The sequence below is a fragment of the Sturnira hondurensis genome, unplaced genomic scaffold (assembly GCF_014824575.4).
Source record: "Sturnira hondurensis isolate 20B ecotype Veracruz unplaced genomic scaffold, ASM1482457v3 Scaffold0006413, whole genome shotgun sequence".
In the NCBI taxonomy this organism is placed as follows: domain Eukaryota; kingdom Metazoa; phylum Chordata; class Mammalia; order Chiroptera; family Phyllostomidae; genus Sturnira; species Sturnira hondurensis.
Genome location: NW_028079044.1, coordinates 23,472,785 through 23,486,371, shown reverse-complemented (window position 1 = coordinate 23,486,371; position 13,587 = coordinate 23,472,785). Strand labels below are relative to the sequence as shown.

The window sequence follows — 13,587 nt, the reverse complement described above, 5'->3', positions numbered from 1 at the left end:
GATCATAAATCAGATTCCTGAGGGCAGAGGGAGCTGCTGAAGGCAAGAGGCATCGCCTTCAACGTTAGTAGAATGTGTCAGAACTTCAGGAAAAGACCCCGGGTGCAGAGGTAGGGTCCTGCTTCAAGGGAGCACGAGACTCGAAAAGCGGGCAGTTTCTCCTTCCACGAGCAGCCGGCCACAGTCACACCCAGGGCCAGCACCTGGAGAGCGCCTTGGCGGTTTGGCCATCCTTAACGAAACAAGCACCGGGACCTGAGTCACCCAGAGTGTCCCTCCAAAGGGAAGGGAGACAGAGGCGTGGGCGTTCCAAGGACTCATCACCATTTCTTTGTGGAGATTGGCTGGGAGCAAGGTGGAGATGGGAGCAGAGACTCTGATCCTAAAGGACATTAGATAGACACCCAAGAACCAAGAGGCCTGGGGCACAGGAAAGAACATCAGGCTCTGGGATGACCTGACGCCCCCTTGTGGCCGTGTGCTCTCACTCAAGTACTTACCCTCTAAGGCTCAAGACCCTGGAAAATGGGAATGACACCCCCAACTCACAGGATTCAAGAACACACATACAGTGCTGGGCACATGGTGGGGAGGGCGGTTGTGTAAGGGACGCCCTCTCCCCAGGAAATGAAAATGCGCTCTGGCGATCGGCCCTCTGACAAAGCCAGTTGAGTGCTCCTGTGGTCACTAGGAAGATTCTGGGAAGGAGGGGGTTCCAAGAGCCCCACGCAGGGGTCTTCCCAAGGTTCCCGGTGCTCCTGAGGGCAGAGGGAGATGCTTTTATCCGGAAGATTTGTTAGCAGTGACCCCGGTGAACTCACCCTGCTGCTCCCCGTCTGGATTTCATCCACTCTAAGAGAAGGTGGAGGATTCTAAACATTTTGAAAGCTGCAGATCCTTCTAAGCCTTTGCCAGGTTGCAGCCTTCGAAAAACAGAACCTAATTGGTCCACGATGCATGCAGTCGGACTGACCAGAGTGAGCCCAAAATAGCACTTTGTCAGGCGTTTGGGAACAGTAAAGTCTATCGTCCAGATTTTCCAGTATGGACCGCTACATAAACTCTGCTTGCAATTCGACACTGTAATCAAACCTACTGTGAGTACACTTCAGACGTGAAAATGCAACATTTTGGTTCTCTAGCCTCAAATTTTTCTATTTTTCATTTAAAGGCAAGCAAACCTCGCTTCCTGTGGTTTGTAAAGCCGCGAGTCCCCTTTACTCAGCATCAGAAAGGGGGCCGCACCCTGGGCAGGAACGCCAGTGCCCGAGGCCCTGGTGAGACTGTGCGGAGAGGCAGGAGGCCAGGCAGCTCTGAGAAACCCTTCCTGCCAGGGCCGGGCATTATCATGCCAACTTGAACAAATAAGATAATTAACACCCAGGGCACCAGAGGCTCAGGCAGAGCCCAGAATAACCAAGGAGGCTGGGTGGGTGGTTGCGTCAGCTGTGAAAGCAAAACTCTCAGCGAATTCTATTTTCTGAATGATGTTTCCATCCTCGCTGGGTTTATAAGGGGATAGATTTGCCATTACCAGTCTCCCTGCTCCGATAGGAGAATAATGCTGGGGGGCTTGAGTCCCTTGAGTCGGCACTGTGGACAGGAAGCTTGCCTGCCTGTCACCCACCTCTCCGCCAGACCAGTTTCCGGCCAGAGTATCACGATGTATAAACTCAGCTCCGCTCCTGTGAACTTGGAGCTACTTGGGCCTGTTGCAAATCCGACAGTGTTCGATTGTGACAACAAACATCTCACAGTGCAATTTCGAAATCCACCCAGCAGAAGCACGAAAGAATGTTGGGGCGGACAAAGTCACGGGCAAATTTCTGAAATGGATTAAAGGCAGTCTTTAGTAAAAACCTAGGAGACAAGCAAGATTTTTACAATTCGGCACACCCACAAACTAAAAAAATTCACATCCATTTATTTTTTTTCTTTCTTTGGTGAATTCCTTTAATTTCATAGAAGACAGCAAAATAAAATTTTTAAAAAAGTATTTATTGCATCAAAGATAACACCAAAGTTCAACGAAAAAGCTCTGCATCAGGTCACCTGTGATGGCTGGAGCAGCAGGTGCAGAACATGAGACGAGGGAAGGACTGTGAAGTCTGACTTACGGGCTGGCACTGAGGCTGTGCAGCACCGGGGTCTCCGTCATCACTAATGCTAACCCGTGCGAAGGACGGACTCTCACATCTGACCCTTGCAATGCACACACAGAGGTTGGATTTGTAATGAAACCCTGATACACAGAAGTCTTGGCTCTTCTCTCATCTTGATTTTTAATGGTATCAACGGGAAATATACTGAAGGCTGCAGCAGCCTACGCTCCTAACAGCAACAACGCGCCGCACGGGGCCCACCTGGGCGCACTGTGGCAGGCCTGGGAGCTCCGCCGCTGTCGCCAGAGCAGAATGCCAGGAGCACGCCAGCTCGATTCCGCGTCTGAAGTGCACGCTTCAGCTTGGGCTTCAATGGCTCTTTTTTTTTTTCCATCTTGCGGTCGGCCTTCCTTTCTGTGCCCCACCTTCCCGCCCCCTCTTCGTGAGGACCTGCCTGAGCACACTGCTGTAAACAAAAGTGGGGTCCGACTGCAAGGGCGGGGGCTGGACAGGTCCTTGCACTCAGCCAGGCCCTGCAGCGACTGCCGAGGGAAGAAGACCCGAAGGTCCGAACCTGATGTATTTGGGAAGGAATTTTATTTTATTTCTCCTGGATGAGCACTTTACTCACAAATTCACTATAGAAGCCATCCTACTGAAAATAAGATTGGCATTTACAGGATTTTTTTTTAATCATCAAAATGCTTAACGGGCCAATGAAATGTCCTAGCACTACGGCGGGAGCAGTTTGGGCTCGGCTTTTACGGATGGTGAGAACAGACACAGAGAAGCGGGGAGAGGCCACGGGGAAAAACCAGCAATGACAAACGGGAAAAAGTATCTAACTCTCAACTGCAATGCCACTTACGGAGGAAAATACGTAAAACATTCTTCCCACGCTACGTCCAAAATACTGGTCTTTTAAAGGGGGCAGTTGGTGATGATGAGAATGAGATAATTTGCTGTCAAATAATTTCCAGTATCAAATGAGGTGTCTGAAACTTGTATGCTGCTTCCATCAATGTGAGGTCCGTTTCCCTAGAAACGGGTGGGGAAGTAGGCCACACCCAGCGTTCGGTTTCTCAGGGGAGTGGCCAGTCACCGCCGCACTGGCATTGTAACCACTGTAGGCAGGAGTTCTTGCTGAAAGGGGAAAAAGGAAAGTTCAAACTCCAAGAAAGGGTGTGGAAAGTATCTGAGGACTTTCCCGGCCATTTCGTACAAAGCCACAGGGAAAAAATTGTCTCATGTGCACTTCGCTTTTTGCACACCCCGCAGCAGAGTCAAAGTCACCCCATATCACACAGGTGCCTCCCTCTCTGCTGGCCTGGGAAAGAGAGTGCACCTCATCAGTTGGACTGAGCTATTAATCAGCTAATGATTAGTCAGAGGAGCTCAAGGCAAAGTAGGTCCAATTCTCCCAGAAAGTAAACTTGCAAACACTTAGGGAAGTGGCCCAAGCACAAGAAAGGAGAGTAGGGGCAGACCTGTGTAAGAGACACAGAAACGCTCAGTGTTCGGAAAGCAAAATGCAGGGGAAAACAAAACAAACTCACCTGCTGTGAAAGTGACAATGTGTACACTGGGCCTGTGTTTTCAAGAGGCCGCCTGGCTGGCTCAGAAGAGTATCGTGGGTTACGAGGCAAGGGCTTCTGCCGTGGCGCCTCCATGGGAAAGGCGGGCTGCTGCTTGGAGGGGCTGTGGCAGCTCGGAGCGGCGGCCCCTTCCTCACCGCACCAGCTGGCGACCGCCCAGCAAGTCCCTGAGACTCCCAACCTAGGGGTCGCCAGAGGCCCAGAACACAGGATGTGACCCCGGCTCGCATGATTCACTTAACCCCTTCACCCTGGAATTCTTTTGCAGAAAAAGGAAAACATGACACTCCTGTGGTCAGAGATGTCCTTAAAGGGAGAAAAAACATCGAAACCCGTGTGTGCCGGACAGGAGGGAACAAAAAGAATTGCTTTCAGCACATTTCTGTTTATCTATAAGCCAATCAACTGGGCACCAGTCACTTGTTAGAGGAAAAAACGTCCAACTTGGCTGATGTCACCGCAGTGAAAGTGACAGTATTGTTCGTTTCCTATTGATCACTTGGGAAATTTAGGAAATAGTGCATATGTGTCTTTCAGCACTCCAAAATAAACACCTTTTCTTCTTACTACATAAAACACGTACACAGTCCTGTTATCCTAGTCCCTTGGAAGACGATGATTGCTGACAAACAGTGGGACGTACCAGCGTGATGCAGAGAAATTGAGCAATGAGACAGATCTCTGACAGGCTTTAATGTGAATGGTTTTATTTAAAACAGGGAGCCACTGGAGGTGATGAACGATCGGGGCAGACATTCTGGAGCACGGCATGGATGACAGGTAATACTCACCAGCACCTCACACGGGGGTAAGAGACAATGGCAGCAACGCGCCGTGGGCGGAAACAGAAAGGTACAAGGCACCGGCTGCGGGAGAGGCCGCGGCGGAGGCCGCAGTGCGCACTGCCCCTTGGGCAGGTCCACTTCTGTGCACGTGGGTCAGTGTGGACAGTGACCGTCGGAATGGTCTGAAAAGGGCTCTGCTCTGCAGCCCAGGATCCTGTGTGGAGAGCTGGCCATTCCTCAGACTCTTGACACCTGCTGGGGGGTCTGAGGCCCTAGGAGGGGGATGAGGTTTGCTAAAGAGTAACACGGAAGCTCTCCCTTTCCTCTTTCTAGGAGAGAGAGGAGCCCTCCCAGTTCAATTTCAGCAATGGCTTCTGAAGGTTTTTTAAGAATCCTAACTTAAAAACAAGTCACAACAAAATAAAAGACAGAAAAGTGGCCTAAATGTAAACCAATCAAATGGAAAGGCAGATTCATTTAAAGAACAATGTAACTGGCGACCAGTCCATTAACTGTGAAGTTAATGCCCTGTCTGAATGAAGATGTTTAACCTGTATCCACAATACTTGCAAGCACAAAGCTGCCCTTGGCAACTGTGAGTAAATAGCTACCCTTTCCCTCAAACACCCTGTACTGCTTGCCACTCACTGGTGACCGCAGGCCAAGGCTGACGTGAAGAGACCCCACACTGGCAGAGGACCCCAGGCAGCGGTCTGCAGGAAACAAGACTTACACTCTCAAACAACGACACCCCCCCAAAATCCCCTGTCCTCTTCCTGTTCACGCTGTATGTTTTGACCTCCTAGCAGGGAGGTCCAAATGATTCCGCTTCCCTCTCAGTTCTAGGCACTCTCTGGAACATCTTGGATTAACCGGGTCTTTCATTTCTTTCCAACTCCGTTGGTGACTTTTGACTTGGAATGTCGATTCCTTCTTCTGGAAGAATGGCTTTCGTTGTTGCCTGGATGCTTGGGTGGGCTGTCTTCAGAACCTGGCCAAAGGAATCAGAACAGGCTGTCACCATCCCCACAAACTGTGCAGTTCTTTCTGATTTGTAGTTGTCCCTGCCCAGCTGCCTGTGGGTGAAGTTCAGGCTCTTCCACTGATACTTGTGCTCCACCTAGTGGCTGCATTAATAAATTAAGGCAAGGCAGGGAACCCTGGGCTCAGAACTACAGCTGGTGCCTGGGAATGCAAGGCACAGGCAGTCCTGGGGCAGGAGGTGGGGGATGGGGGGTGGGGGTGGTCCTGCAAAATTCTTAGGCTTGCACTATGTGTAGGGAGAATCGTGGACATGGTGATGGGAACCAGAAGTGAGAGTACAAATGAAATCAGAGCACAGAGGAGTAACAACGAGCACCTAAACCACATGGGTGTCACGTCTACCTCCCATCCACAGAATGCATTACCTAGCTTTCCATTCCTTGACGTGCTATACACCAGGGTTTCTAAATCTCTACACAGATTTAGAAAGACAAGATTCCGGACTTTAGAAAATTAAAGATATCACGTGACCTCTATCCTTCGATCTGGAGGCCACTTTGACAGAAGGTGCTGGAGCCACACAATGAAGACGCAGGTACCCTCAAGATGCTCACAGTCCACAGGGACACCCCTTGTCACACTACACGATTTGTTTGAGAGCTCAGAGAACAACTTCTACCCCAGCTGAGTACTGAGCAATCAGCAGGCAATGGCCAGGTGGAAGGTGAGGCTAGGGGAGTCCACGGAGGAGGGGCCTGTGTTCCAGTTAGATGTGTAAGGCTTGGGAGGTCAGCAAACTCTGGCATGGGGTTGGCCCTGCTCTTGGGTTAGGTACATGGCCAACCCCTGCCTGGCCCAGCAGCCAAGCCAAAAGGTTGTCTGTCCCTGGGCTCAGCCCCAAATCCAATCCTAGAGGAAGCCTCCTAAAACAGCCATGAATAAAGAGTTCTGAGGGTTTTGGTCTCTATTGTAAACGGCATTTGGCTTAGTCCAAGACACACTTTTACCACTCCGAAGATTCATTCCTCCCTTCCTCCGGCCCCCCTCCTTGCTTTCCTATTCTATCTACTTTTCATTGAAATGTCGATACCATTGTTTACTTCTTTTAGCCTTTTCAGTGGAGAAGTGCCAGAAGCACCAAGGACTGATCTGTAAGGACCTGCCTGTGAATCACGGAGGTCTGGGGAACCCCTCTGCCCCCTTCTATCAGGTTGCTGATCAGCTGCTTGAGTCAGCAAAAACCACCTGGAAAAGGGTAAGTGGCAATGCAGCAGAGTGTAGACAGTGTCTTCCCGAGGCAGAACCCTAAAAAGCGTGACCGGGGAAGAGCTCAGAGAGCAACCAGGAGAGCAGCGCTTCCCTCACCCCCAGGCCTGCTATTTCCTGAGCAACCCTGTGAGCTGCATGCAGTGCACGCCTCTTGCATTCACTAGGCTCTCCCTTCAGCCAAGCCTTCCAATCAGCTCCTAAGAGTTGCAGGGAACAGCTGTCCGCTGGAGCCTCCTCAGTGTCATTATTCCAGGTGCCCAATTCTTTAAAATAACCAGGTGGCCTGAAACCTTTCCAAAATGCTCCTTGGAGAGGGGTCAATGGGAGAGCCCTGCTACCCCACTGAAACCTCTGTTAAACTGGCCTGCCTCCTGAATTAAGGTGACAAATGGATCTACCTCTTTCCAAAGGCTTTCCCTCCTGGCACACGATCCTTCCTTCCTAACCGTCTTCAGTCAGGGTAACAGCCCAGAGGAGGAACACTCCTGTCCGCAGGCCCGAGACGGGCGGGGCTGGTAACAACTTCCTGCCTCAGAAAAGGCAGAACTATGTGGTGCCTCTTCTGATGAAGGAAGTTTCTTGGGCAGATCCCAGGAGCACTTTGCACGTTTCTTAGTAAGTAACGGAGGCACAGGAGGAGTGGCTTTGCGACCCTTCAGGGGCACACCATCACCAACACCCAGAAGAAAGGTCGGTTCTGAATCTCCTTACTGGGCCTCGGGAAGGGTAGGACCCAGTCAAGTTTTCAACAGTGAGCAAGAGAGAGATACCTTTTGTGCCTTTCCCGTGAGGCCAGGAAATGTCTGGGCTGTAGGTGCCATCTTCACACTCGGAGTAGGTCTAGAAAGAGAGGCAGGCTCAGTGACGGGTCTGAAGTACTCTCCGGGGTCGGGGGCAGGGCGGGGGGTGGCAGGCAGACAGGTGAGATGCTCTGTCCCTGCCTCTGGGGGCTCGGGACCACCACCACCCGTGACAGACCTCCTCATGCTTCCATTTCTCAGCTCCAAAACCAAGGTTATTTCCTAGGTGATGCAAAATAAATCTTCTAGAAACTACCATTAGTTCCTTAGACTCAAGGTATGAATACAGGACGAAAGATGTTATTTTACTTTAAAACATTACAACAGACAAGACTGCCACAGAGTTTTAAGCCCACACACTCTGTTCTCTACTTCAACCCACGTCGGATCGGGGTTGGGGGGGGCATGCAACAAGAGCCCAGGGCTGGGGCACGGGCAAGGCCCTCACAAAGTGGAAGGGCCGGGAGTAAGGTCAGCCTCCCCCAGACCGGTCCAGGGCTGACCTCATGATTTTTTTTTAAAAATAATTAAAATTTAAACCTCTCACAAAAGGAGGATAAATACACTAACATAAAGAACACAGCAGTTACAGGTGCAGACAGCCACTGAGGGAAGGGAGTTTGAACTGGCTACGTTTCCGCAAGGCGAGACTGGAGCCCGCTTTTCTGCGTGGGCCACGCCACATTCACACGTGAACTTGCTCTGCACAAATGCTCCCAGAGGACAGGATTACTTTAAACTCACAGACCGTCTCTGCCCGCCTCCTGTACCTTTTCTCGGTGACCGCAGTGCTCTGCATACCACACCATGCCGTACAGACACAGGAAAGTGGTGAAAGCCTGGGAGGGAGAGACGGGCACAGTGTGAATGATGCTGCACAAGCTCCCTTCCCCAGGACCTGGGGGCTCCAACGGGGACTCACGCAAGACGGCCACCTCTCCTAGGATGCCAGTTACAAAACGGCGGGATGTGGCAGAGATGAACCCCAGATGAGCGGGGGCAGCCCCCGAAGCTTTTGGCCAGGAGAGTTATGACAGCAGATACTAGCTGTGCCGCTAAAGCGGAACGCAAACCACGCTGACTTGTAGGGTAAGTGGGCTGCATTTTCTGATCGGCTTTGCCGGTTCTGCTCAAAAGGACACACAAGCGTCTCTGCTGTGTTTCTGGTTTCGTGGCCCTTCCTCTCCCCTCCATCCCTGGGGAGAGTTGTAGGGACTTCATGTGTCAGCTTTGGAGGAAAGGAGGATTTCTGAACGAAAAAGCAGTTTCATTCGGCGTGGGTCACAGTCTGGAGGGCGTTTGGGACAAACACCCACTGTGTCAGGGGCGGAACACAGCAGGACACTGCTTGCTGCCCCTGCTCCGCATGGCTTCTTTACTGTGTGTCAGTCTCATGGCCACACACTGACCCCGGTTCTGCTAGCTTTTGTTTTTGTTGCTTACACAGACAGGAAACTAAAGAGGATATAAAAATGCCTTGTAAACCTCTCAGTGAAAGGAGAAGGCAGTGGTCCAGGGGGACCAGAGGCAGGGATGACCAACAACCTCTGCTTCCCCCCAGCATCGCCACCCACCTGCACCCCACCCTAAATGATGCTCTAATTGAAGAGAAGAATAGCTTCCACAAGACCCAAGTCTAAAAATGGTCAAAACCCAAAGTCAGGGAGACGTTCCTCACTGAGCAGGAGAGGAGCGCAGGCCTGGGGCTCTTGGCCAAGACCTTGGGGCGCCCGCAGCTCCCCCTCCCAGGCTGCAGGTGGACCAACCCGAATGAAACAACTGCCCAGCTCCACTACCCCTTTCCTCAGGGTGCCCTGCTTTAGGAACCCACTTACACCAAAGTCTTCCTAAGAATTGCAGCTTTAGATCTTAACATGGTCTAAAGATCTTTAGATTATGGTCGCCACACAGACCATGGCTGTCAGCTCCCTCAGTCCAGAGGAATGAAAATGGCCCTGTCCAGGACAAAGAGCCAGGATGTGGCAAAACCAGAGCCAGAACACAGGCCCACCGGTATCCCTGGGTACGAGGTGTAGGGATGGCTGATGAGGCAGACATCGACTTTATGGCTAACTAAGCCCCAGAGAATGAAAAGTGTCCCAGGACCAGCCACTACCCAGGGCACCTGCTCTGCAGGTGCCCCCCCCCCCGCCCGGAGGAGGAGCCACAGTGCGGGACAGGCGGGGGGCTGGCAACTCTCCACACTAGTTTAGCTCTGGCTCAGTTCCCTTAAGTTAGCGATCTTTACTAAGTGTCTTCTGGGGACACAGCATCATCTTAAGTGTCAAAAAAGAAGCGCCTGAGTGTCCCAACTGGCCTTGTCCCCCCGTATCAACGAAGCAGGAAGGGCATCACGGTGGAGAAAGCATGAAGCACACCGAGCCACGTGTGTAGCAGAGGGCTTTGGCCAGATCAATGGGGAGTAGGGAGGAGAACCTGAAAGCAGTGCAAGAGCCCGCAGTCCCTAGCCTAGAGGGACCCCCAGGAGGGGTCAGGAAGTGCCACTGAAATCGTAACTGAAACTAAGTGACAGCCTTTCCATGCCCTTAGGCAATGGTAAACAAGCCAGCACAGTGCAGCCATAACCAAGCTACCGAGCGTGAACATGGTACCACCCCTGGTGACACCCTGGCCTGGCCTGCACAAAGGTGCTATGCCAGTCGATGAGCATGGTGGACCTAAGCCTCAATACCTGACAAGCTAAATGCCTCCATCGTGCATGGGTTTTTGGACTGACTTTAATAGCAGAGAGCACGTGGAAGCTCTTTCTGCTCCCCTCACTTCGCTTAGGTCCAGGGACCAAAGCACTGCAGGCTGGCAGGCCCTGGAGACTGCATGGCCAGGTGCCAAGTCCTGTGCCTCTCTCACATGAAAAGCAGCAGCGGTGCACTGTGTCGCACAGCCCTGCTCTACCTGGGCAAGCGTGGGCCTGAGGGATGGAACACAAGTGGTGGGGGGAGGAGGCGGGGTTGGGAAACACAGCCAGAGGGAAAGGGCACCTTGCCCAAAGAAGGTTACCTGTAAGCAAAGACTTCAAAAGATGCCTGGAGCCCAACTGTAACTGGGAACCAGCTAAGCCACCTGTATTTCCCAAAGGATGGTTTATTTTTTTTAAATGGGAGAAGGGATTCCAGGTACATCCTTAAACTAAGCTGGCAAAGGGGGACAAAGTTATTTGTCTTTGGGTGTTTTTTAAAAATATTTTATTTATTCATTTGTAGAGAGAGAGGAAGGAAAAAGAGGGAGAGAAACATCGATGTGTGGTTGCCTCTTGCACGCCCCCAACGAGGCACTGGGCCACAAGCCAGGCATGTGCCCTGACTGGGAATCAAAGCAGCGACCTTTTGGTCCACAGGCTGGCCCTCAATCTACTGAGCCACACCAGCCAGGGCAGCTTTGGGTGTTTTAAAGGAAGTGTTGAGGCAAAAGCCTATTATTCTCCCAAAATTGTATCGCCTTTAAAGAAACAGCACCTTTCCTTTCCCACCAAACTTCTGCCTCTAGTTTACTGGCAGCGGGCAGCAGAACCCCATGCAGCTGTACGGTTGCACCAGTTCACTTTACATTAAATCCATATGCAAACTGGCATCCATCTATCGAGATTTTTTTAAAGGAAGCTCATTCCCCCCCAAATTAGGTAATGAACGAACACATTAAAACTATAGAATAAAAGCTGGTTCTCACCTTTACCACACTCTAGTACATGCCCAGATTCCTGACACCTCCCCCCCCCACCACCACCACATGTGCCATCTTCCCGGTTTGGAAAGGACGGGAAAGAGGATTCATAGCGTTCACTTATGTGTGTGTTTTGTCCTTTCCAAGGAGCAGAACAGGCCATCCTAGGTTTCACTAGGAGGAGGAGGTTGAGGAGGATGGTTCCCACCTCCGCTGACCAGTCACTGGCTGCGTGTTGGGGGTGGGGAGGCTGGCCAGAGAAAGGTGACTTCAGGAAGACCAGGGGGAGCACTCAGGCCTGGGCTGTCGTTTGCATTCCTCCCAGCAGAGGGCAGGCCTGGGGGCAGCAGGGCAGACAGCTGTGAAGGGGACAGGCCGACACTGGCTGGAGGTGAGCTTACCACCACACAAAGGGCCTGTTGTGACTGCCAAGCAAACCACTTCACCTGGGCACAAAACGCCCATTTCACACTTGTCCGGGGAGACCAAAGCTTGTAATTTGGGGTTTGCAATAACACCTGTAGAAATCTAGGCAAGTATGCACTTAAAATGTCAAGCACTAAATTTAAAACGGCTACTGTACAGACTTTGTTTAAAGAAAGGGAGGGGAAGTATGTGGGACGAGAGCCAAGGCTGTGGCAGCAGTGAGGGCGTGACACCAGGCTGGCCTCCACGTCACAATAATGTGCCTCCAGATTGACCCAAACCGACCCGACAACAGCCGCTGGAGAGGCTTGTCAACCAGCATCCGGGTCTTTGCTCCCACGTTAATCTAAAATCCCGGATGTGTTCCCTTACTCAGCAATGGGGTAATTAGCGGTTTGTTCCTCTGAGTAGCGTGGGCAGCACGGCGAATGTCACATGACCCTCCTTTACTGCACCACGTTCGCCTCCCTCTGGAGTCTGAGATCAAGCTTGATCTTTGGTAAAGGCCACAGACACAGAGAAGCACGAGGGCCTTGTGAGCATTCTCCTCCCTGAACTGGTCAGCGTGCCAGGCAGTGGACGCCCCAACCACTGGCCTCATCATCGGGCCAGGCCCCCTCCACGGCACTTGCAACTGATTATACCCATTGGGGGGACCCAGTTGTCTTTCGAGTCCTGCTCTCCCAGCGGCTGTTCCCAGCCCCAGCGTGGCCTCTAACTGTGTCCCAGGTGAGGGCCATAGGTCACACTACAGTCCACACGCCTGTGGTGCACAAGCCAGAGATAGCACCGTGACCAGCGCTTGTTAAAATCTCCAGGCACGTCTCACACACCTCCCGCACCAGTCCCTGCACCTGGTCCCACTGGGGCAGAGAAAAGACACGCGAGCGTGAACTCCGCGGTTTGGGTACAAAGGAAATCATTATTCCCTGTTGTTGTTCAAGATGAAACAGGGGGAACAGGCCCAAGGCGCCCTGGCACAGTGAGAGCGCCTCACCAGGAACGCTAAAAATAGAGACCATGAAAGGCAATAAAAAACACTTTAAAAATAGAAAGTTTAGTCCTGCCAAAAGAAAAAAAGTAGACTTGAATCTGATTAAGCCTCCAGATACGGCTACCGATTTACAGAAAATACAGAGGACAAAGAAATGTTACATTACAGTACAGGATGAAATCAGTAAATCCAGACTGTGAGAAATCTACAGGACAAAAGAACTGGTTTCTTCAACAAACAGACTGAAAGGTGAGGGAGCTAGAGATGGAAGGAAATTATACATTAAAAGAGACTTAAAAGGTATGCCAACAATTGTAGAAAGTGAGTATGGTTTCAGATAAACTGAAAAAAACAAAATTTTAAAACATGTTAGCAATTTGAACATTAATTAGATACTTGATATTGTTAAGGAATGATTATTAATTCTTTTTCAGATGTGATAATGGTATGGTGGTTGCACTAAACAAAAAAAAAACCTATTTTATCTTCTTTTAGAGATACATCTGGAAATGTTGCAGGAGGGCCTGTTTCAAAATAATTTGGGGTGAAGACAGTGAATAGAAAACATAAGGAAACAAGACTGGCACAAGTTGATAATTGTTGAAACCGGATAATGGGTACATGAGGGGCCATCTACTCTATCTACCTCCAAATATATTAGACATTTTCCATTTTTATAAAGAAAGCTCAGATTACTTTTCTGGACAAAGTCAATAAGAACCCTAAGTGTAAATGTAAAATTAGACTTTTCTCCCAAATAAATAAAACGACTAAATTAAGGAGGGCAGTCACAGAATGTATAAGCTAGGTAAGACCTCGCTTCCTTATAAAGGGGCGGGGTGGCCCCCGACCACATAGCTGGAGGCCCCAGCACACTGCCCCCCGGGGAGGAAGCTCCCCGCCCACAGGCCTGGCCTAGCAAGTGGGCCAGCGGGGCAGACACTGCACGGTCTG

At 51.0% G+C, this 13,587-nt stretch overlaps 1 protein-coding gene across 1 annotated transcript in view; it reads right to left on the bottom strand.

Moving 5' to 3' along the window:
* Nucleotides 1–4,377: 4,377 nt before the first annotated feature.
* Nucleotides 4,378–13,587, bottom strand: part of PTDSS1 (phosphatidylserine synthase 1) — a 66,521-nt gene continuing 57,311 nt past the window's right edge. The window contains exons 11-13 of the mRNA XM_037048239.1: nt 8,306–8,374; nt 7,506–7,575; nt 4,378–5,473 (exon numbers count right to left, since the gene is read on the bottom strand). Coding sequence (XP_036904134.1) covers nt 5,364–5,473; nt 7,506–7,575; nt 8,306–8,374 — 249 coding nt within the window. The 3' untranslated portion in view covers nt 4,378–5,363. The remainder of the gene's footprint in view (nt 5,474–7,505; nt 7,576–8,305; nt 8,375–13,587) is intronic.